This window comes from Rhinoderma darwinii, chromosome 2, assembly GCF_050947455.1.
Source record: "Rhinoderma darwinii isolate aRhiDar2 chromosome 2, aRhiDar2.hap1, whole genome shotgun sequence".
NCBI lineage: Eukaryota > Metazoa > Chordata > Amphibia > Anura > Rhinodermatidae > Rhinoderma > Rhinoderma darwinii.
The window spans coordinates 281,817,573-281,843,425 of NC_134688.1; the positions used below are offsets into that span (position 1 = coordinate 281,817,573).

Here is a 25,853-nt window from a genome sequence, read left to right on the forward strand (position 1 = left end):
TGAGTCCTGACACGGATGTGAACGAAGCCTAGTCTGTAAACCGGAGTACTCTTAAAACTCATTAACGAGTGTCATAGCTCTTAATGATGAGACCTCAGGTTGACATAAAAATAGCACCAGGTCATCATAAAGGGCTTTACAATCTTCTCTAGAGGTGTATACAATGCCCTGGTAGTCCTTGTCATTTCTAATACGTGTTGCAAGTGCAAAAAAGTGGAGACATCTGACCCCCTTCACAGGTTCCTCTATTGAGCGGAAAGTAAATAGAGCGCAAACCATTAAGTGAAATTGCAGCCTTAGGCTAGGATCGCACACGCTGGTTTGAGGCACTTTTTGGCTCTTATTTTGTTTTGTTTATACCAAAGCCAGAAGTGGATCTAACCAGAAGTAATGGTATAAAGGAAAGACATCTAATTTTTTTTTATCTACTTCTGTGTTAGGTTTAAAAACTGAGCTTCAAAACTGTGTGATCCCGGCCTTATGGTGCTTGTACAGAATAGGACTCGGGTGATAAAATTGGGACCAAATTCAAACTTTTGGAGAACTTGGATAAGGTATAGCCATTCAATGAAATTAAAAGAATTGGCCACATCCAGCGAGGTGAAGGCGCAGTATTCTCCAATCACACTAATCTGAGAAACAATCTGCACACGATATATATTATCTGACGTGCTTCTGTCTGGAATGAAACCAGCTTGGTCAGGGTGTATCAAAGAGTCAATGAGCGTGTTGAGTCTGTTTATAAAGGTTCTCATTTGCCTACACCACTCACTTGGAAAATTCAAAAAGATGCAAATATTAAACCGCTTCCAAAAAAATTCCCAGATTTCAGGTCCTTACGTCAACCACAAGAAAATTCATGACCGCATCCATGTGGTTAAAAAAATGGTGTTTATTAACACAGCCCCAACGCATGCAACATTCCTTTGAACGCATTTTTTTGCCACATGGATGCTGTCACAAATTTTCTTGTTGTCTAATTGTCTAAAATTTTTGCAAGCAATTTATAGTGCATATTTAACAATTTAATTGGCCAAATAAGAGCCACATTCCAATTTGTTTTGATCTGGTTTTTAGATAATAATAATTTTATATATATTTTGGGCAAATGAGGACTAATTTACCTAAAGTAAAGAAAGGAGTGTGCCTTGATATTTAATAAAGACATCAAGAGGTATCCGATCAGTGCCTGGTGATTTACCTCTAGCCAGTTCTGACGTTTCTTACGAGGTAATGGGACCCTCCAGTTCCTCCGATACCACTGGATTGTTGAGGTTAGTCAGATAACGGATGATGTGTTCATCTGTGTGCAAGTCTAATACTGTAGCGATCCTGATCGAAAAGGACAAAACCATCTAGCTTATCAGAATTTGAGGTGAGGCTGTCGCCAGAAGACAACTGTATTTTTAGAGTGGCAGGTGAGGTGGTATTCTGGTGAATCAGGTGAGCAAGAAGATTGCTCGACTGGTTTCCCATTTAAAAATATTTCTGATTGTTAAAGAACATACGTCTTTTTTGGTCTTTTCTTGCAAATAAAATATTTTGTCTTAGCTTGGAGCCAGGAGAACCTGTTAGTCAGAGGGGACAGATACATATATGGCTTCAAGGGTTTTACAGGCAGAGGCCAGTTGTAGTTCCTCTTTTAGCAGATTCACGCTTGATGAAGGATTGAATGCATCCACGCAGGTAAGCCTTTAGAGCATCTCCGAAGAATGTGATTCTCATAAGACAAGAATTCCCTGACTGTTTGAAAATAACGCCACAAGTCAAATCACTCTTTTTCATATAAAAATTGCTGTAGAGGGGAGGCAGAAGTTTGCAGGGGAAGGGCGTTAGGTAAGGTAAATCTATCCAGAGAATCACATAAGCGGTTCTAGTCCCCCATGCATACGAGTATGGCTTAGGCAAATTTAACAGCTTCATCTAAAACTGTGAGGGATGCCAGAGGTGGGAGCTTTACCTGAAGAAGTACATACCGTTCAAGGAACAATTTTGAGTCCGATGTAAAGATAGGCATATTATCTACGCAGTGATCTTCTGTGGGAATTGAGCCAATCATCTGTGTCAGAGGGTGTATTTGAAGAAAATGGCTCTAGCCTCATGGACAATTCGTAACCTTGCAGGGAATGCCATGGAGTAAGATATCTGTTGAACCCGAAGTCATTTCTTGACCGTAACAAAAATTTCTCTGGTTTTCTGGAGTGCAGCAGAAAAGTCACGGAAGAGAGACATAGTATAATTCTGGAAGGTGCTTTCTCTTTTCTTTCTGGCGCTTGTAAAATGGCCTATTTGTGTCCGCTGTTGACAAGTGCGTCAACTAAGAGCAAGATGGTGCTCCAGGAGGCTGGGCCACGACTCAATGGGCTCTTTCCACAGTGTAGGCTAAGGATAAGGTGGTGTCTGGTAGGATGTTTTTAAGCTACTGTTCCATGAAAACGCAGGGATCATTAACTTCAGTCCGCTTCGATAGACCCAAAATGCGAACGTTGTTTCAGCGTCGCCTAATTTCCAAGTCCTCAGACTTCTGGGCCAAAACGCCTGCAGCTTTATCTAGAAAGGCAATTCGTCCTGGAGTCGGAGCCGCTAAGTCCTACAGGTGTGAGATTCTAGTCTGAGTCCCGGATCTGGTCATGCAGATTTTATAGATCCTGCTGGAGTAAGCTGACATCCATATTCATCTCTTCTATCTTGCTGGTGAGAGAAGTAGTAGATACCTGGGTCACCACGAGAAGCTGCACAGATACCTGGCTAAGGGTAAGTTTAGTCCCAGTTGCGATGTGTAAAGCTTCAAGAGTCTGGCTGGGCATCTTCAGAAGCATCATCCGGCAGAGGAGCAATGTTTTGGCACCATTTTGTGATTTAGCTTGGGCAAACACTTTTTAAGTCGCTCTGTCGCCAACGAGTTTTTGGTACGGTTAATTTTGGAGACCCTATCCTGGTATGTCTTATGAGAGCCCGGTAGAGGAATTTTTGCAGCTATATTCGGCAGAATAATGTAGGAATTAGAAGTCCAGAGATGGATCCCTCACTCAGAGCATCTGCTCATACCGGAAGTTGGCCAGGACCCCTTTCTACAAATCCTATTAACTACAGGATCTGTGATAAATAATTGCTGGGGACATACCACTGGGCCTGGGACCACCACCGTGCTCTAGAATGGGGGTTCCGAGCTGATTTCAAAGTTCACCTCACAGCTTTGTGGTTTGCCTTTACAAACATTTGTGACAGAATGGGTCGTGTTAACGAGCACTGAATTTAATCATAGTACTGTAATTATACCACTGTTGCAGTAAGTCAGTTTGTGAAATTTCCACCCTCCTGTATATTACACGATCAACTGTGAGGGATATAGCAAAGTTCAAGCCTTTAGGAAACTCAGCCACTAAGTTCCAAATCTCCCCTGCCATTTGCATCAACACAAAAACTGTGTGTCACAAGCTTCATGGTATGGGTTTCGATGGCCAAGCATCTGCATGCAAGCCTTACATCACCAAGCACAATGCCAAGTGTCGGATGGAGTGGTGTAAAACACGCCGCCACTGGACTCTGGAGAGGTGAAAACGTGTTCTGTGGAGGGACGAATCACAGTTCTATATCTGGCAGTCTGATGGACGAGTCTGGGTTTGGCGAATGCCTGGCTGCATTGTGTCAACTGTAAAGTTTAGTGGAAGAGGGATAATGCTATGGGGTTATTTTTCAGGGGTTGGCCTAGGACTCTTCGATTTCAGTGAAGGGGAACGTTAATGCTTCAGCATACCAAGGTATTTTGCTTCCAACAATTTGGGGAAGGCCTTTTTCTGTTCCAGCATGACTTTGCCCCAGTGCACAAAGCAATGTCCATAAAGGCATGGTGGGGTGAGTTTAGTGTGAAAGAACTCGACTGGCCCGCACAGAGCCCTAAACTCAAACCCATTGAACACATCTAGGATGAACTAGAACCGAGATTGCGAGCCAGGCCCTCTCCGTCCAACATCACAAATGCTCTTCTGGATGAATGGGCAAAAACTCCCACAGACACACTCTAAAATCTTGTAGAAAGCCTTACCAGAAGCGTGGAAGTTGTTAGTTGCAAATGGGGACCAACTTCATATTAATTAGAGAGCAGAACACACAAGCTGTCCATATCCGAGTGTAGATGACGAGACCACACTGCAGTCTGCAGGGGGAGAGAGGAGACATCACACAGGCTATGTAGCATCCACGGCAGACTTTCTAGGGGGAGGAAAGTAGGGATCACACACACTTGGCATCAGTGTCTGACAGGACAAGGGAGAAGAGATCCCTCATTGGCTGTAGAAGGAGACCGAAATTAAGTTGTGCTGATACATGAGAGCTGGTGAAGGCAGCAGTATCTGGACTCACAGACCTGACATCCAGCATGTAACACTGGTGGGACACACCAACATGAGAAATGTCTGAAACTAGGAGCAGGTTGAAAACTGCATATGAGGGGGTCTCAAAATGAATAAAAGAATGACCTATATATAGTCTGGAACTAAATGCAAAGTTTTTTAATCCCTGTAACTTCTGAGTTAAACAGTTTGGGGTTTTTATTCCATGTGAAAGGTGTCCATAACCTTTTAAATACTTGGTCAATCAGCATTTTTCAGTTTTATTTAAAAAAAATATATATCTGCTGACAAATAATTCTATTTTGAAAAGTTACATTAGGCCCCCTTCACAGTACATTAATTGCCAGTAGAAGCTCCTTATATTACCTGGTAGAATAGTCGTGCACGCCAAACCAGGGGCATGGTCCCAGTCTCCCCAATAGTACAGAAAAAATGGAAACCGTAGGTAGCACTCAGTTAAGGTGTAGATAAATCACCAGTGGTTTATTCCAGTATTCAGCGACATTTCAGCTTGTGTAAGCCCTTATCAAGCACTGGGGATTCATCTACACCTTCTGGCCGGATTCACACGATCGTGTGCGTTTTGCGCACGCAATAAACGCGGCGTTTTGCGTGCGCAGAAGGCACTTAACAGCTCCGTGTGTCATGATCATATGATGTGCGGCTACGTGCTTTTCGCGCAGCCGCCATCATTATGACACTCAGTTTGTATGTTTGTAAACCGAAAAGCACGTGGTGCTTTTCTGTTTTCATTCATACCTTTCACTGCTGTTGCGCGAATCACGCGCATCCCACGGAAGTGCTTCCGTGGGGTGCGCGTGATTATCGCGCACCCATTGACTTCAATTGGTGCGTTATGCGCGAGATACGCACAAAGAACGGACATGTCGTTAGTTTTACGCAACGGACACGCACTGCGTAAAAATCACGGACTCTCTGCACGGCCCCATAGACTAATATAGGTCCGTGCGAGGCGCGTGAAAATCACGTGCGTTGCACGGACATATATCAGGTTCGTCTGAATAAGCCCGAAAGGAGTTTTCCCATGAGGGACATTTATGACATATCCACATCATATGTCAGATGCGGGTCCCACCTCTGGGACTTGCACCTATCTATGGAACGGGATCCCCTAAACCCTGTTCTATATTTTTGTGCTCACACGGACTCCTGGCCACTTCCTGATTACATGGTCAGGAGTTATGAAAACCACGTAACTCGCTGAGCTATGCGGTTTCCGTAACTCCCATAGTAGTTAACGGCAGTTGCGGAAGCAACGTAGCCTTCGAGCTATGCTTTTAACGTAAGTACTATTCAGTTCTATGGGAGTAATGGAAACAGCGTAGCTTAGCGAGTTACGCTGTTTCCGTAACTCCCGACTATGTAATCAGTAAGTGGCCGGGAGGCTGCGTGAGCACAAAAAGTTAGAACAGGGTTTAGGGGCCCCGTTCTAGAGAGGTGCGGTTCCCAGAGGTGGGACTCGCATTAATCTGATATTAATGACATATCCTGTGGATGTGTCATAAATGTCTCTGATAGGGAAAACCCCTTTAACTGAGTTCCGCCTACTGTTTCCATTTTTTCGATTACGTTAATTGCCTTCCGTTGGAGGTATACGTCAGGAGGATTTCCAAAATATTCTTCCGACGGAAGGCTGCAACCTATCCCACTGTGTATATGTGTGTAGTGCTACTTGATGGTTTCTCTTCCTTGGTCTTTTGGAAGCTCCTGAAATTATAGTGAATTTGTCGGCCATGGGTAGCTAGGCCCTTTAATCTAAGCCTCACCCACTTTAAAATAAAAATGATGAGGCGGGGTAAGGTAAAACAGCAAAAGTTGCTAATTTTTACACAAATTTGCTGTGGGCCATAATTTGCAACGTTTTCTAACGCCATAATATTGTTTGTACATTGGTTGATAAATTCCCCCCATTGCGTGTTCATTCCTTACCATTTCAATATTAATGTGCTGTCTGTGAATGAGAATACTTGTTCACATTCAGTCTGCAAACCGGTACTTAGCTAACCCTGCTCTCTGCTGAGAAGTGGGTACAATTGTTTGCAGTCTAGTTAATGCTCTATGAATTAAAATCATCAATAATCATCATCCACTATCCATCATCATGCTATTCATAATCTATCTTCCATTCTCTCTGGTAGTGTTCTACAATATATCAGTCTGGAGTCCAGTCTGTATAGGTCATAGATCATTGCCTTGACTGCATACGATTGTATCCACTTGACTGCTGAGCGCAGTACCAGCTATTCAGGGGCTTCTTAGCCTGTGAAAGTAAACAGTGCTCTCGTTTACTGACATCAAACAAATATCCTGAAAATAGGGAGAAATTAAAAACAAACTGTAACAAAAAACTGCCTTTTGTTGCCAATGGCTTTCATTTTCACAGAGCAGAAATAAAAGCTGAGCTATAAGCTACAAAGACAGGTTTTTCTGTTAGACCATTCAATCTCCCCTAAAGTATGTTAGACCGTTATATAACTCTTTGTTTGAATGGTGATTGGGGCTTTATTTATGTAAAACCCCCCCCTTAGAGCATACTGGTTTCAACTGAAATTCCATCAGATTTGATGGCAAGAATAGCGCAGCATACAGCTTTAGCTAAAGGATGTCATTTGTATATAATTTATATATTCGTATCTAATATGTTTGCAAATTTGAAGTTCAGTATTGTTCTTTACACACAATGGCCATCTCAAATGTCTTCAATGCTTTAATTCAGGTATTACTGGAAAGAACTGGATACAGTTTGGATGTAACAACGGGGCAAAGAAAATATGGTGGACCACCTCCAGAATCTGTTTCTTCATGCGCGCAACCAGGCATCGGAACAGAGGTCTGTCAGATTTTGGAATATTGTAAATCTTTCATCTACATGTTCTTTCTTTATGTAGGAAATCTATTTAAGTCTACAGAAAAAGCCAGTATGGGTTAGTATTGTTTCCATGTTTTTTTCTTTTTTGAACAGGTGTTTGTTGGAAAGATACCAAGAGACTTGTATGAAGATGAGCTAGTACCACTCTTTGAAAAAGCAGGCCCCATCTGGGATCTTCGACTTATGATGGATCCTCTCTCTGGGCAAAACCGGGGTTATGCTTTTATTACTTTCTGTAACAAAGAGGCTGCACAAGAAGCTGTCAAGTTGGTAAGTAATTTATTAGTATTTTTTTGCAACTGTGGTAATGAGATGTATGTATATAAAATGAGGATAATCTATAATTCTCTACAGTTCAGAGCCTCCTTCGGGTGTTGCGTTGGGGTTTCCGTCATTTTTGACGGCAAGAATAACGCAGCATGCAGCGGTATTCTTGCCATCAAATTTATGGTAAACCCAATGGAACCCATTACATTTAATAGGGGCAGTCGGTAACTGCTTGGATCCATCTGATGATCAATCCATTTTGGCTTCATATATTAAATTATAAACTAAAGTCATGATATGATGCTGGTGTGAAAATGGCCTAAAAAAATGAATTGGCGGAGATGCAACGAAACTACTTAAGGAGAAATGTGGAATAGTTGCCTGTGGCAAACATTCTTCTAGCTGCTTTCGTTTTCCAAAGGGCCTCTGAAAAATTAAAGTTGGATTCTAATTGGTTGCCATGGGCAACTGCTCCACTTTTTTCCTGTACAAGAGTTTTGATACAACTCAACCATTGTCTGCTAAAATTAAATCGATTGTATAAAATTAGAAAAACATGTATGCTTTCTCCCAAAGACAGTGCCACACCAGTCTATATGTTTTGTCTGGTTTTTCAGCTCAGCTCAATTGAAGTGAATGGGGCTGCACCACAATTCTACACGCAACCTGTGAACAGGTGGTGTGCTGTTTCTTCAAAAAAAGCAGCAACGTTTTTCTAATCCTATACAACCCATTTAAAGGAGGTTTTTGTGACCTTTAACCCCCCCCCCCCACCATATGTGTCATTTATATATTGAAGAATAAACAACTTACTAAGAGATCATTTATCATGGGTGCTGCCATTCCCACAAAACCAACTCTGTGACTTGACTTTATGCACACATTTGGTTGCTGACTGCTTTTTTTTTTTTTTTCATCATTTAAAAGATGAGCCCCTATTATTCCAGATTGCATTTATTCTCATAATCTTGGTGCTGCTATTGAATTATATAATTAGGTGTTTAAATATACGGTAATTTACGTTTGTTTTTTATTCTTGTTTTGTTTCTTATAACTATCTTCCCCAGTGTGACAACTTTGAAATACGTCCTGGGAAACATATTGGAGTATGCATCTCTGTTGCAAATAACAGACTTTTTGTTGGATCCATCCCCAAAAATAAGACTAAAGAAAATATTTTGGAGGAGTTTAGTAAAGTCACAGGTATTGTTATTAAATGCCGAAGAAGATTTTCTTCTTTCTGAAGCAAAAATTAAAATTAGCCAGCACCCGCATTGTGTGTCCATTCTTTAATGTCTTTATCAAGTGGATTCTGGTTCGCTTTAAAGATATTCCAGCCAGAATGTCAGGATTGTGGTCTGCACACTGTTCAGAAACAGAAATTTAAAGTGTAAGGCTCCATGCACACGACCGTATTTTTCCATCAGTAATTACTGACAGTAATTACGGACCCATTCATTTCTATTGGCCACGGACGCCTTTTCAGTACTTTAACTGATGGGTGTCCGTGCTGAAAAAATTATACCTGTCCTATTGTCAGTAATTACGGCAAGGACTCTCCCACAGAACTCTATGTGCACTTCCGTAAATACGGATGTGCATCCGTAAACCGTCCGTATTTCCGGATGCGTTGCTAACCAACATGTTGATGACCTCATTTACAACCGCCCTCTTTTTTTTTTTTTTTAAAACATTTTTTAAGGATCCGTATATACAGATCAAATACGGATGCAATACGGACCGTATTTACGGACACCCTTCTGTAAATACAGATGAATTACGGATGCCTGCGGATCCGTATTTACGGACAGTATTTACTGATGGATGAAAATACGGTTACGTGCATGGAGCCCAAGGCTTCATGCACACGACCGTGCCCGTAAATAGGGGCACGGTCGGCTGCGGACAGCCGGCCGTTTTTACGGGCTATGCCCCCATTATAAAGTAAAATAGGACATGCCTTTTTTTTTTTTTTTTTTCCGGCAGGTTTCTACGGCACGGGTACCCTCCCGTAGCGATACGGGAAGGTGTCCGTTGGACATAGAAATGAATAGGCCCATAATTATGGGCGATTTTACGGTCGTGTGCATGGGGCCTAACTAAACCTTCAACAAACTTCTGACATGTCACTATGACATGTCAGAAGTATTGATCGTTGGGGCTCTGAGCACTGAGACCTCCACCAATCGCTTAAACAAAGCAGCAGAAGCATTCGGGTGAGCACTGAGTCGCTTAGTTTCTGATTTATCTTTTTTTGGAAAGCTTATGTAGCGGCGTATTGCCCGTACACAGCTACATCGGCTCTACGAAAAAAGACTTTCTATTGAGTCCGTACACTGTTACATCGGCATTCTGAGGAAAGCCAATCAGAAACCAAGCAGCTCAGCGCTCACACGAGCACTTCTGCCGCAGCGTTCTAGCGATCGGTTGGGGTCTCGGTGCTCGGACCCCCATCGATCAAAACTTCTGACATGTCCCTATGACCTGTTGGTTGAAAGTTTAGTTACCCTTTAAAGAGTGCGCTCACGCATTCCTTTATTGCAATGGAGATCCTAGAAGTTGCCTGCCATCTAGTTAGATCTGACAGTTGTTGAATCCACTGCTTAGCTGTAATCTGAATTTCGTTTACTTCTCAGTAGCATAATTTGTATTCAAGTTGTTACTGAGTGTCCGTGATGGCCAAACTGCTGTATATTACTATGTTTCAGTAGCTTATTTCAGGTTCATAATTGTGTAATTTCTAGAGGGCCTTATGGATGTCATTCTATACCATCAACCTGATGATAAAAAGAAGAACCGTGGATTTTGTTTTTTGGAGTATGAGGACCACAAAACTGCAGCACAAGCTAGACGGAGATTAATGAGTGGCAAAGTGAAGGTTTGGGGCAATGTTGTAACTGTAGAGTGGGCAGATCCAGTGGAGGAGCCAGATCCAGAAATAATGGCAAAGGTGAGCATTTAAAAAAACAAAAACACTAAGGTAGTTGTTCACGATGTTAAAAAAAAAAAAAAAAATACATCTGAACTTTATTTATTTTTTACAGAAAATTCTACCCAGGCACAATATATAATTTTATTTTGCTTATGGTATTCAAAGTGCATCTGTCTCTTACCTTATGCTGCAATTTGCAGCAGGATGTTAGAAGTACAGGTATGCCATGTGTCTCTGCCAAATGTAACAAATGGAATGCTATAGCCACTGTACGGCATTCATCACAGACATCCGTTAATATGCGTCACTAACTTTTCATAGATTAGTCATTCAATGCATTCCATAATAGCCTATGGGTGACGGGTGCCATAGGTAACGTATAAATCATGAGAGTTCAGAACTTATCCGTTGAACGTATACAATGGGTGATGAATGCAATTGCTAGGCATGTAACATACATCAGGAGTCTTTTGGGGTGTATACCATAAATGTAGGGCAAAAAACTTGAAGTGAACAGAGATCGCTGCTCCTTCTCCTCCTGCCCGGCTCACTCCTGAGGGACAGCTGCCTTGCTTTACACCATTAAACCGAGTAGGCTCTGAAGAGTGAAGGTGCAGGCAACACTCTCCTCATGAAAACAAAGGAACCCTAAGCAAGAATCCACTGTATGCCTTCTAGTTTGTTTGCAGAAAAACCTGCTACATACATTGTGCCATTTGACAGACACATAATGAACCTGTGCTTAAAATATGCTGGCATCTTTTTATGAGCGACAGATCTGCTTTAACCCCTGAACGACCAGGCCTATTGCCTCCAGGGCCAAGTATTCTTTTTAGTTTTTTCATCACCGCATTCCAAGATTCCATAACGTGTTTATTTTTCAGTCGACATAGCTGTGTGAGGGCTGTTAGTCTGCATTAAGTATGAAGCGGTACATGCAAAGTGATTTGAATATAGTAATTGTTTGGACCCAAAATGTGTATAAGAATGTTGTAATTCTGTAATTTATGTTCCAAAAAATGAATCGCCTTTGTTTTATATTCTTTATTTGTCATTTTAGGTTAAAGTACTTTTTGTAAGGAACTTGTCTTCCACAGTAACAGAGGAAATTCTAGAAAAGGCTTTTTCAGTGTTTGGAAAGTTGGAGCGGGTAAAGAAGCTGAAGGATTATGCTTTTGTGCACTTTGAAGAGAGGGACTCTGCAGTTAGGGTGAGAAGTGTATATATATTTTTTTTATCAGTTGAAAACTAATCCCAAGTAGGAACACTGTTCTAAAGGGGTTGTCCTGAATTAGAAAGAAGGGCCTGCTTTTTTTTCCAGACACAGCGCCACTTCTGTCCATGGGCTATCTTGTTTTGCAGCTCAGCCGCATTTACTTTTCAGCAATAGGCCATCAATATTCGATTGGTGGGGGTCCCACTCGGCATCCCTGCCGATCAGCTGTTTGAAGTGGCTGCTTCTCCTTTATTTATTTTTACTTCTCGCCCTTCGTTCCTTTCAATGCTGCATGATGTTAAACGCTGACACACTTTTAGAGGCGGTGCGCAGTATTGCAGCTTTCTCCGATAAGTGAATGGGTGAAAGCTGTAATACTGTGACCCACCACTACAAGTTTGACAGCCTTTTAAAGTATGGAGCTGTAGAAGGAATGAAAGGGGAGCAGTGCTCACAAGAGTGCTAATCCACTAATCTGCGGGGGAGCCAAGAGTCGCAACCCACCGATCAGATACTTATGGCCTGTCCTGAGGATCGGCTGTCCATTTTATATCTCCGGATAAGCTAAATTATAATATAAATATTTATGTATAGAGGTGTACATTTGTTTTTTTTTTTATTTAACTATCCTGCTCCTTTTATCTACTTGGCCTGAAAGCGATAAGACAACATGTCAAACTAGTAGATATTTTCAGAGTTGTCAAAGGCTTGTAAGGGTATGTTCACACGGCTTGGCAAAATACGTCTGAAAATACAGAGCTGTTTTCAGGCGAAAACAGCTCCTGATTTTCAGGCGTTTTTGTAGCAACTCGCATGTTTCGCTGCGTTTTTTACGGCCGTTTTTGGAGCTGTTTTTCAATGGAGTCAATGAAAACGCCTCCAAAAACGTCCCAAGAAGTGTCCTGCACTTCTTTTGACAAACCGTCATTTTACGCGCCGTGTTTTGACAGTGACGCGTAAAATAAAGGCTCTTGGGAACAGAACATCGTAAATCCCATTGCAAGCAATGGGCAGATGTTTGTAGGCGTAATGGAGCCGGTGTTTCAGATGTAAAACGCCCGAATTATGCCTGAAAACACTGCGTGTGAACATACCCATAGCCCTTCATTCATCAAAAGCCATTTAGAAGCATCAATCCCATTTCGTGTTCATTGTTTCACAGTCGTAACGGTACGGTCCCATGTAGCAGCATCCGAAACCCCGCTCGCTTGCGGTGGTCAATGTCCGCACGTTTTTTTATGGGTATTATGGCTGCACAATCTTGCCATTCGATATTGCGTGTGATTGTGGACACTTCTACCTGGGACCGTACCCTAATGTTTTTTCTTAGATTGGGCTCCAACTCCTTGATATCCATTCTCTGTTAAAGAGGCTCTGTCACCAGATTATAAATGCCCTACCTCCTACATAATCTGATCGGCGCTGTGATGTAGATAACAGTGGTTTTTATTTTGAAAAACTATCATTTTTTAGACAACTGTTTTTTACTTTTTACCAACTGGGCGTTGTACAGAGGAGTGTATGAGGCCGACCAATCAGAGACTAATCAGTGTCCTGCACTTCTCATTGTTACAGCCCATCTTCTTTCACTGCACAATCATGCTGTAACAATGGGCTGGAACAATGAGAAGTGTAAGACACTGATTGGTCACTGATTGGTCAGCCTCATACACTCCTCTGTACAACGCCCAGTTGGTAAAAAGTAAAAACACGCCCAGTTGTCTATTAAGAAACTAATTAGCATAAATCTAAAATTGCTCATAACTTGCTCAAAAATTATCGTTTTTCAAAATAAAAACCACTGCTGTTATCTACATTACAGCGCCGATCAGATTATGTAGGAGATAGGGCACTTATAATCTGGTGACAGAGACTCTTTAAGTACCTGGTTTATTAGGCTTGACTCACATTGTGTGTCTGTTGATATCAAGTTGTTTTGTGCTGTACTTATCGATGAGCACCTCCGGGGCAATTTGACTGCTGTGATCCATTCGAACATTTATTGGTTCAACAGTGCCAGTCCCTTCCTTCTTTCTATTCATGTTTTTTTTTAAATGTTTCAGCTTTAATGTGGTTTTGAATATAACCGTTATAGACTTACAGCTGAAACACTTTGCAAAACGCATGGGTATTTTTATAAACGCATGCGGTTTTTAAATGTGTTTCTTTAGGCTGCGTTTGAAAGCGAAAAAAAACCCAAAACACAATGTGAACCCAGCCTTAGAAGAATACAATTTTCCAATTTACGTTCAATTAAACTGCTTGTCATGGGGATCTAATGAGTTAAATAGCACCTGTCGCCTTCCTCTTTTATCGCACACAGAAGAACTATAAGATCAAAATTAGAAAGTGAAAGGTGTTTAAGGGATGCTTTACACAATGAGCAATTTCAGAAGTACATACCATTGATTTTACATTACCACATAGGTCAGGGGCAAAGACAGCATAATTATTAGATAATAAAAAAAATCTCTGGATAAATATACACTTTTAGTAAGGAAAATACTCCTGTACTATTATATATATATATATATATATATATATATATATATATATATATATATATATATATATATATAAAAAATCTTGAAAATGAAGATCCATTATATTAGTTCTTAAAAAAAAAAAAAAAAAATCTGAAAAATTGGCTAAAAGTATTTTCCGGGACCTAGCCTTAGTATAGGCCAACAATATTTGATCGATGAGGGTCCTACTCCTGGCACCACCGCTAATTGGCTGAATGCAGGGGCCGCGGTGCTTGCAGATCAGTTATATTCATGTCCGTGAGCTGCCTAGGGAAAACCATGAAAGGGGCACAGTCCTGGCTAGAGTGCTGTGACCTTTTCATTCAGCTGATGCCCACTGATCACATTTTTTATGGCCCTCTCTAAGGATAGATACACCATCATTATTAATCTCCAGAAAACCCTTTCGTTTTGCAAAGCATGTCTATACTAGCTATCCCATTTTAAACCATTTCTAGTTTTATTTTAGCTACATAGCATTGTGTAGTCCGTTAATCTCCTTGCTTCTGCATAGGCTATAGATGAAATGAATGGAAAAGACCTGGAGGGTGAAGAAATTGAAATCGTACTAGCAAAACCTCCAGATAAGAAGAGAAAAGAGCGCCAGGCCGCACGACAAGTGACTCGTGGTACTTTGTAAGTATTTGGGCCATTTTATTTAACCGTGTATATTCTACAGTTCTTAGTTCTTCACAGAGAAAAAAAAAAAAGTGTCACCGTTGACCTATTCTGGAAGGCATAGATACATCGTCCTTTATATTTAAGTGCACTGATCAGAACAGGTAATACTTTTCAAGATTTGGTTGTTGAGCAGTCTACTGCAGGCAGCAACAAAAATCAATGCACACCTAAGTCCATGTTCACATGTTCTGCATTTTGATGAGGATCTAGGCGCAGATTCATATGAAGTGGAAAACAAATCCACATTTTCATTATTGCCGTGAATTCCGCATGCAAAGCCATGGATTATCCCTATTTAATTAAAATGGGACTAATCCGCTTGCAGATCTGCTGGCACATCCACAGCTGAAATCCCAGTTTCAGTCGCTGATTTCCGCTGAGGGTTCTTTGAAAAATCCACATATAAAAATCTGACACATGGGAACATAGCCTAACTTCACATTGTAGAGTTGGACAATTCTAGCTTATTTTTATGACCACGTCATTTGTTTTTAGTTTTATGCGCTCCTGTTTTTTTATATTTTTAAATAAGTTAGATGTACTATTTAATAGCTGTATGGGCATATATCTATTATAATCGGCTAATGGATGTACATTGTTATATGTCGGACATCACTACAGTATATTAACAGAAAACACGTTCATTTTTGTTTTACTTTCCTTATAGTAAGCATTTCTATTTAACCTTGGTAGTCAAAATGTTATGAATTTTGTCATTGTGATTTGTTTGTATGCTATTCCATGTATTGGTGACAAAGCCACTTCAAACAAAATATAATATAAACCCTGCAAGAGAAGAGCCAATTTTTTAAAGCCTGTAACTAGATTTTTTTGGGACTAAACCAACAGCATTTCATTTATACTGCTGGGAAATCGTGTCCTAAACATGTCCCTCTCAAAACTGTCCGTTCTATCATTTGGTCTAAAAATAAGTTCTAATACAGTGTACTCTGTGTGTAATTTACCAGAGATTAGTCCTGAGTTGAGTTCAGGTGTACTGGCCTCGACTTCATCTGAGCGCCAAGCATACACAGGATGCTGTGGGACTCATCTCAGGACTCTTCTTTGGTAATTTACATTCAGGGCACTCTGTATTATAACTTCTTCTTAGACCAAATTCCAAAACTAACAGTTTTGAGAGGGGTATATTTAGGACGCTAAACCCCAGCAGTATAATGACACGATGGTGGATTAGTAGCCTCAAATTTAGCAACAGGTACCCTTTAATACAAGCTGGTCAGCTGCATTTTTTTATATGGCCTCCAGGGTTTGTTGTGATTTTGGTGGCTCTCATCCTTAATGTCAATAACTAGATCTGCATGCAATAATTTTCTGATATTGGTGATTTCATCATGCCCATGCTCATACTTCGTTTATATTCTTAGGTATGATGATTATTACTATTATCCCCCTCCTCGTATGCCGCCTCTAGGCAGAGGCAGGGGCCGTGGAGGCAGAGGCGGCTATTCATATCCGCAAGATTATTATGGCTATGAAGATTACTATGATGATTATTACACTTATGATTATCATGACTACCGTGGTGGCTACGATGATCCATATTATGGGTATGATGATGCATACCCTGTGCGTGGGCGAGGAGGACGAGGTGGCAGGGGTGGGCCTCCACCACCTAGAGGCAGATCAGCTCCTCCTCAGCGTGGAGGGCGCTCCAATTATGTACCAAGAGGTTCTCCCATGGGCCCTCCTAGAGGATCCAGAGGTGGACGAGGTGGGCCATCACAGCAGCCCCAACGAGGTCGCAACTCACGTGGTAGCCGTGGAAGTAGAGGTGGGAATGTTGGTGGAAAAAGAAAGGCAGATGGGTACAGTCAGCCAGATTCCAAGCGTCGCCAGACCAACAATCAGCAGAATTGGGGAACCCAGCCCATAGCGCAACAGCCATTGCAGCAAGGTGGTGATTATACTGGTAACTATGGTTACAGTAATGACAATCAAGAGTTTTATCAGGATTCTTACGGTCAGCAATGGAAGTAGGAAAGGCAGCAATTAGAAAGTTTGATTTTTCAAACACCTACATTTACATACACACACACAGGCTTCAGTATCCATTTCCTGTAATTTGTACTTGGTTTATCACTATAATGTAAATAGCTTTCTTATTTTATTTTATTTACCATTGGTAACCTCCAATTATGCCCTGGTACAGTAATGGGAATTTAAGTTGGGGTTCACTGAACATTTAAAGAAGCACTCCAGCAATTTTTTTTTGTTTGCATATATAGTGCAGCATAGGTTATTAATAAAGAATAATGTTGAGTCTCTTGTGTATGCCTTGTGTATACCCGTTTTAGGTGATGTGCCATTTATAGGCTGTTTGCCATCTTGATTCTTTCTTCCCCCTCTAATATGGTTCACCTAATGCTGCCTACATTCATATGATGCTTATGGCTTTGCAGAGGTTGCGAAGTCTCTTCACACTGCACTTGCCCTGCTATTAGTCCTATAGAAGTGCAGCAAATAATAGATCAGTGACATAGAACTTCTTAGTACTTCTATACTCACACTGCAGTCCAAGTGTATTCCTATGTGATGCAGCTTCAGCCTGTTTACCCTGCATTCTGCTTGTGATAGGTTTCTCCATGTCCGTTTTTACACGAGACAGTTCGCAGCAACATCTTGTAGAAATACACTGGAGATTCTGCACACAGCTGTTTCAGATAGTATAGACCGTTTTTATGAGTCAGGGGAGATTTATAACTGCAGCTAATCATTGTATGGACTCGCCTATCATATACCACTGCACTCCTACTCCCTTAGTTAGAGAAGAAATTATTCTTCAGCAGCACTATATGCATAGGGGACATGAAAGGAGGGTGGTGCTGGGTGGCTTGTGGGTAGGTGTCTCAGAGATGTTAGAAGGGATTTGATTGGTGATTATGTAATCCTGTAGTTCACACTAAGTCGGCCACACAGGATAAAATTACCTCTCTACACATGAGCATGGGCTGTTCTGGTGGTCAGACTGAGATCACATGACACGACTGCCCATAATGAAAGGGTTCAGTATGTATAGATGCAACTGAGCTGGAAAGAAACATGACACTGCTGGAATATTGCTGGTGAGTTGGCATATGTGCAAAAAAAAAAAAAAGAATTTGCCGGAGTACTTCTTTATGCCAGGCCGAGAACCAAGCTTTGTGGGCGCTCTGTAATACTACTTATGTTCCTACGGTTACTTTTTGCTCCAGATATTACCATTTGGGTTTTTTTGTTACTTGCTTTTAGGTTGTAATGCTATAGTTTCTCCACATTTTGCAGTTATTTTGATTTATGTTTTAGTCACTCCCTAACAAAGACTGGCAGATACTATTGGTTTTATTGTGTTATATACACACAAGGAATAGGTAATTTTAGAGGGGGACAAAATTATTTGTGCAGAAATGCAGCATTTCTGCCAATGATTCCTTTAACTTTTCTGCAGTAGCGTTATGTTGTACATAAATGTGAACAGTATTGACGTCTTTAGTAATTTTAAAGGTTGTCTTTATAATTAAACATTTTAGGATTTCATGTATTTGCTGTTTTGACTTTCTAGACTTGGTTAATTTGTATTTTTATTGTTATAATTTCACATTTTTTGGAAGGGAAAAAAATGCCCTACCAAATGGTTTTGCTTTGGCTCTTGAAGCCACTGCAATATGTTCTGTAACTGTATTTCCCGTTTACTTGTTAATGTGCAATTTCAATAAAACTATTCACAAAAACAAGAAAAAAAATTATAATAAAATTAAAACAAAATTCCACTGCAAACAACCTCATCCTTTTCCAAACTTGGTTGTATCCTATTAAACAAAACAAAAGAAAAAAAAATCTGAGTTGTGATTCTTGCAACAAACAAAATTCAAGACTGGACTGCATATGTGAGTGATCAAATCTGTTTTTCAAAATAAATTTTGGCTATCACAATAAATATAAGGCAGCTGAAAGTGGACACTTGAGGACATGAAATTGATCTCGGTACCAGTACATGTCTCATGTGACTGGGGTTGCTTATTTTTATTATTGGTTCAGCAAACGGGCCTTATATTGCTATTTCTAATTTTTTAGACATTTGTTTATTACATTGAACTTGTAGTTACACTACTGATTTGGTATGCAGCTACACAGGCTTTTAGCAGTCCTGAATGTGTAGAAACTTCAGGGACTGAGGCTATCCATACTTAAACCTGTTTGGATCATTGTAAATTTGACAAAGAAAGTAATGGTATTTTTGAACCTGTCACATACCACACATTACTTAGAGGCTCTGTCACCAGATTATAAGTGGCCTATCTTGTACATGATGTGATCGGCGCTGTAATGTAGATTACAGCTGTGTTTTTTATTTAGAAAAACGATCATTTTTGACGGAGTTATGACCTATATTAGATTTATGCTAATGAGTTTCTCAATGGACAACTGGGCGTGTTTTACTATATGACCAAGTGGACGTTGTACAGAGGAGTGTATGACGCTGACCAATCGGCGTCATACACTTCTCCCCATTCATTTACAAAGGAGATCGTGTTCTTGCGCGAGATCACGCTGTAAATCACGCTTGCTGTCATTAACTCCCACACTAAACGTTAGAGAAGTGTCGGCAGTGATGAATAGACATCCCGTCCCGGTTGGACGTGATGTCTATTAACTCTCAAGACTCTTCAGTAACTTTAGTGTGTGATTATGTGACTGCACACTGGTAAGAACACGACCTGCTGTGTAAATGAATGAGGAGAAGTGTATGACGCTGACTGGTCAGCGTCATACACTTCTCTCCACAACGCCCACTTGGTCAAAGAGTAAAACACACCCAGTTGTCCATTGAGAAACTCATTAGCATAAAGCTAATATAGGTCATAACTCCGTCAAAAATGATCGTTTTTCTAAATAAAAAACACTGCTGTAATCTACATTACAGCGCCGATTACATTATGTACCATATAGGCCACTTATAATGTGGTGACAGAACCTCTTTAATTGTAGCAGACTGAGCTGTATGCAAAGAATATAAAATAGTTGGAATTCTTCTCGTCATTGATGGAAGATGGAATAAATTCTATATACCTTTTTGTAGGCCCCAAAAATCTCTTGAGTACATCTGTGCTAATGTGAAGAAATTTATTCCAGTATTTCCATTCTATCTGATATCTGTTAGAGTTTAATCATGTCAGAATTAACGTTCATCAAAACCAATCAAACTTGGGCATTTCTGCAACCATTTTCTATTTAACAGACAAGGGTTATATCCACACGAGCTTGCATACAGAGGTTTTGCATTTAGTGACCAATTTCTATTTAAAGCGCATCTGTCCCCACCTTTTTCCTGCCCTGACTGAGGGCAGCAAAAGAAAGTGGCACAGAAGCGGATTTCAGCATTTTTAATGTGTTTTGTCTCTGTGTTCTGTAGTTTTTGTAAAACTTAGTTTAATCAGACAGATCAGCTCTCGCACCCCGCTGTGCGGAAGAGTCTGATGTATTTATGAGCTGCCGCTAACCCTGCCCTACTGCTGCTGATTGACCCTTTACTGCCTCTAACTTCATAGGGAGAAAACTGTCAATCAGAAGGGGGCAGGCGGGGTTAGTGGCAGCTTATGAATAGATCAGACTCTTCCTCACAGCGGGATGTGAGTGCTGCCACGATTAAACTGTTAAAACTACAGCACACAGAGAGAACACTCCTAACGCTGAAATCCGCGTTTGTGCCACGACCTTCTGCTGCCCTCAGTGAGGGCAGAAAAAAAGGTGGTGGCAGATGTTTTTTAATTCCATCTCAAGCTAAGGGTGAATGCACACACCCGTCGTTTTTATCTACAATTACGGATCCAGAATTGCGGATAAAATACTGACACATTTATTTCTTTAGGCCACGTACACCTTCCCGTATATTTACGGGTGTGTGTCCGGGCCGTAGAAATGGGACATGTCCTATTTTTCACATTTATGGACCGTGCTCCTATACTTATTACTGTGAGCAGGGTCCGCAAATGCGGATGACACTCTGCGGCCCATCCGTGCATTATTTCATAAGCATTAAATACTGCACTTGTGCATGGGGCCTGAAAACTGTGTTTTGACTGGATATTGGAAATTCCAGTTCCCTCCACCATTCATCACCAAGTCTTTCGTACTAGATGTATTCAAGATGAAGGATGGGGTATTTTCCACCCACAGCATTTTAATCGGTGCCCCTGGTCTTAGTAAGCACGGCTGCTCAGACTTCTACATCTTGTTTCGATTATAATAAAATACATCCTCTACAGACATTTGTTGAACAGGGGACCCCCCCCCCCTCCTTCATAAACAGTTTTGTGGGTAGGGAAGGGGTTTAGATATCTTGTGGTCTGATCTCCAGTCAAATCTGATTTTGGCTGAAGATTGCGTTTACATTGTAGTGGTCATTAGGCCATTATTGCATACCAGTCTTTGAAGCCAGGTGGTCCACAAGGAATATTGATGCTATTGAATAAAATGACTGATAGATTAAATGAAATTCCTCATATTCTCACCATTTGTCTTAAAGTATGCTTCATGATGTTTTAAAAAAGAAAAAAAAAATGGTTAACACAAGTTGAAAATTTAAAATTGTATGAAGTTACATTTCCTCTAAAGTGAATTGAATACCGGAATCAACATCTTATGAAAGTTCTAATGTTTTCAAAACTGGGAAAAAATTCTTCAGAAATTCTGAATTCTCTTGCTTGTCTTTATTAAAACTAGACAATGGATGTCTTTACTAAGTTTTTAACTTGGTCTGGGTATCTTGAACAAAACTAGCTGAACTATGCAGTTTGACCATTCAGATTTCAAATTGTATTTGATCACTCATTTTAAGCAGTCACAATAAACCAACTGTCTACTTTATTCTGTATGGAAACCAAATTCATATTCCAAACAGGTCTGAGCAGAGGACACAAAGTCAGCTTACAGATCTCAAAACTATACTGAGCGTGGATTCTTATTTCGAGATCTACATCAAGAATCTTCCATCCAAATTTTCATCGTGCAATTTCCTTTTTGCAAATAAAGTGATTTTATTCTTGAAACTGAATTAAATGATATTTATCCTGTTGAAATTTTTGAAATTGTTCTAAAAAAAAAAAAAAATCCTTTTGAGCTTCAGTCTATTTCTGTCTGAATTTTGAAGTGGACTTAAGGCCTCCAACAAAAATCCATCTGTGTCTTATTTGTATTCAAATTGTTTTCATATGATCCACTTCGAGGGGCAAATGAACATATTGAAAATGTGACTTTTATAAAGATTATGATCCCTTCAGAGTATTGCAAAAAATGTGAAAGACCCTTTTCCCTCCTCCCTATATGTTCCACAACATTTTAGGGCACGTGTCAGCTGTCAGTGTAGTACATATGGAATGAACTGTTCCCAGGCACAGCAGCTCACTCATCTACTGATACTGCTCTATATGCCACTAGAATATCTGTTTTATTTCTTAGTCTGGTGTATTTTATTTTTTTCTAGTTTGTGGTTTTGTTTTATATATGTACATCTAGTTTAATCTCTTTAATTGTGATTAAATTGAATCCTACAGATCTAGTTTTGTGACTATAGGATGCCATCTATAAAAAAAAACGATGCATTCTAAATTAGCAATTGCAATTTTAAATGAAAAAAAAAAATTAAAACAAATGTTCAATATGTTCCTCAAAATTTATATAGCTGTTTTTGTCTAGGTTGTGACTACCAGTGAAATGGGGGAGGAGAGGTCAGTGAAGCATCTGTAAATTTATATGCTGACTGGGTGACTAAATACCAGTCTACAAATGGCTGAACATTTTTGCAGTTTCTGGTCCCCAGTTGCACTAAGAACCGCAGCGCAATGTTATGCTCTAATAAGTTAAATACTGCAATGTAAAGAACATGTTTAAGAAAACATAAAAAATTTATACAAATTCAAAGTATAAAGTTTTAGCCAGAGCTTTAGGGAAATGTCATAGTACATGTAGAAAAAAATGAAGCATTGAACAAGGCAGTAAGAGCTTATGTACACAGCAGTGCCAAGTGATGTGCTCGTTTCATCTGACGGGACTGCTTCTAGGGGAGAATACCTCCATGTGGCGTCTGATAGAACATGCCACAATTTTTTTTCTTTTGGTCTCGTGTGGAATCCGACAAACTGCATGAAAGCATACGTAGGTACTGTAGAGGTCTTATGGACCTCTGTGGCTACTATATTACAGCTCTGTAACAAATGGAGCTGTAATATGGCGTGTGTATGAGCTGGGTCCACTGGTTTTGCAGATCTTATGTACTTGAGATGGGACGTTAAATGATTGAACCTGCAGCGTCCTATGCATAAAAGTAAAATCTGCTCTATTTGATTCTGTGCAGTGTAAGGTCCCATGCACACGACCGTAGATTTCGTCTGTAATTAAGGACTCCTTCATTTCTATGGCCGACTGACACCTTCCGTATATATTTGCGGGAAGGGGTCAGTGCCGAAGAAACCTTCTTTTAAAAATAGGACGTGTCCTATTTTATTTTATGGACCGTGCTCTCATAATTTATAATGGTGCACGGCCCGCAAATGCGGACGGTTGTAGCTGGCCGTGCCCATAATCACGGACCGTGATTATGGGCACGGGCGTGTGCATGGGAACTTACTGTTTTTGTTTTTTTTACCTTACTCAGGGGCTGAGGTCACTAAGTCTCTTATGGATAACTATAGGGATCCATTAACATCACAATAGGGCATACAGTTAAGGTATACTTTTTTTTTTTTAAATACCCTTGCCACTGTACTACTTTGTGTGGCCAATTACCCTATTGAATACTGTCCATAAATCGTTGTATGGTTCTGTTCACTCTAGCTTTATGACTTTATTTTTACAGGATTCATGACCGATTTGTCATGATGCATTTGACAGATTAATTATGATCCATTCTTTTTTGTTTTTTTTTGTTTTACCTCCCCCCTTCTTTAACAAATGTCTGTTTTGTTCTTTTACTGGATAGTATAGCACAACATGTTACGTTATTCTGACTATCCTAGCTGAGCAATGCAGACCTGATGGAAAACAACTCAAGGCCTCATGCACACTTCCGTGTGGCGTTGAACGGCCGATAATCACGGTTCCTTGAATCACGGCCCGCACACGGATGGCTTCCATGTGCAGTCCGTTGTTTCATGGACCAAATCAATGCAAAGGCCGAGACTGTTCTGTCAAAAACGGGCAGGAGTAGGACCTGCCCTATTTTTGATGGAAAGGCTGCACGGTTCCGTTAAAACAACGGAAGTGTGCATGGCCCCATTGAAATGAATGTGTCAGGGTGCTATCAGTTTAAAAAAAAACGGATAGCACCCTGATGAAAAAAACTGAAGTGGGCATGAGGCCTAACACAGAACAAAGCCTGTCAGTGTTTTAAACATTGCTTTAACTGCACTCAATTGATAAAAAAAAAAAAAAGTTACCAGAGGAAACGAGACGAAATTACATCTCCTTTTTGGAATACAGCAAAAATTGTAGGTCCCTGAGTAAAGAATTTAACGTATTCGGGATAAAGTGGGGTAGTGTTGGTAGTCAGTTAGTACAACTTGTGATAGGTCTCTGATTTCTAGAATGAAGTGAACTAAGGAGCACCTAAACCCCTTTGTTATTGCAAATACATTTTTGTCACTGGAAAACTGAAACATTGTTGAACATGTGTTTTTCTTTTTTTTTTTCTTAACCATATTAAAGCTGGGCATACATATTCGATTAAAAACAGGCTGAACTTGCAAAACTTCAGTGAGGTCGGCCAACTGTCTAATGTGTATGGGGTCCTCCCAACTCTGGCAGCAAATTTCAGGAAAAAGAAGGATTAGACTTTAATTGATCCCACTTTTTTTTCTCAGTAAATTTGACAAAAACTTGAGCAACTTTGTAAATGCTTTCATTCAGTGAGAATTCTGCTGGTTCCCTCTAGAATCCATATGCAGTTCTAATTCTAGTTCTTACTCTCTCCATGATAGGAAATCGGCATCTTCTCATTTTATGTAATTTTAAACTATAGAATGTTGTAAAATATTAGCAGATTTCTTTCAGGCTGGCTTCACAAAAGGGTTGTCCAGTTTCAGCAACTTCATGGTATTTGCTTAATTAAGTTATACCATTTGCTTTGTTATTCCCCTATAGTTATGGCTTTAGTTGGCTAACATCCACAATTTTGTCTAATACTGAAGTGTTGGAAAAACCGTGAGTTTTATATATGTATTAACTACTTCTTTTACCTAACTATCAGGAGAATCTGCTCTGCCCAGACATGCTATGAATGGGGGTTTGCTAAACTACGTTATCAGTGAAGAATAGCATTGGATTACTTGGTAAGACCTTTTTGTTCATAATTGTGTTTACGCACTAAACTTTTCACTTATATTAAACTAATATCTCTTTCCTGCTTATGTGTATTCTAAGGTTTTTGGTTTGTGTTTTTTTAAAAATCCCTATTCACACCACAGTGCCCTGATTTTTTTTTTCCCCATCATAATGAATATATATTTAAATTTTATATATATCTCTCTCTTCCAAAGACGTTTGAGAGCGGGTTCCCACGTAGCGTAAACGCTGCGGAATTTCCACAACAGAATTCTGTGCGTAAATTCCACAGCATTTACAGTAGCAGCAAAGTGGATGAGATTAAGAATCTCATGCCCACGTTGTGGAAAAGAACACAGCGTAAACGTTAATAAATTGACCTACGGTGCGGAATTTAAATCCGCAGCATGTCCATTTTATGCTGTGTTTTCGTTGATTTTGCCATTGCATGTTTTCCCCATTGATTTCAATGGGGATGAAAAACACGCAACAGAAAGCCAAGTGTTTGCGACTTTTGCGGCATATCCGCAGCGATTTATGCTGCAAAAATCGGAACTACGGGAAAAAAAAAAAAATACCCAGAAGTCTGTTTTCCTTCGTCCAGTCCGGACTCCTGTGATGACGTTGCATCCCATGTGACCGCTGCAGCCAAATACAGGCTGCGTTGCAGTGTCAT

General features: G+C 40.2%; 1 protein-coding gene across 4 annotated transcripts in view; it reads left to right on the forward strand.

Annotated features, from left to right (window-relative positions):
- Window positions 1-25,853, forward strand: part of LOC142743010 (heterogeneous nuclear ribonucleoprotein R-like) — a 63,748-nt gene that overhangs the window by 32,112 nt on the left and 5,783 nt on the right. For all 4 annotated transcript variants that reach the window (XR_012881477.1, XR_012881478.1, XM_075853341.1 and 1 more), the window contains exons 3-10: window positions 7,090-7,203; window positions 7,336-7,512; window positions 8,577-8,712; window positions 10,254-10,459; window positions 11,502-11,651; window positions 14,697-14,818; window positions 16,249-16,793; window positions 25,104-25,185. Coding sequence is in view for 2 of the 4 variants with exons in the window: in XM_075853341.1 (XP_075709456.1) it covers window positions 7,090-7,203; window positions 7,336-7,512; window positions 8,577-8,712; window positions 10,254-10,459; window positions 11,502-11,651; window positions 14,697-14,818; window positions 16,249-16,793; window positions 25,104-25,171 (1,518 nt within the window). In the remaining 2 variants the exon portion in view is untranslated. The remainder of the gene's footprint in view (window positions 1-7,089; window positions 7,204-7,335; window positions 7,513-8,576; window positions 8,713-10,253; window positions 10,460-11,501; window positions 11,652-14,696; window positions 14,819-16,248; window positions 16,794-25,103; window positions 25,186-25,853) is intronic.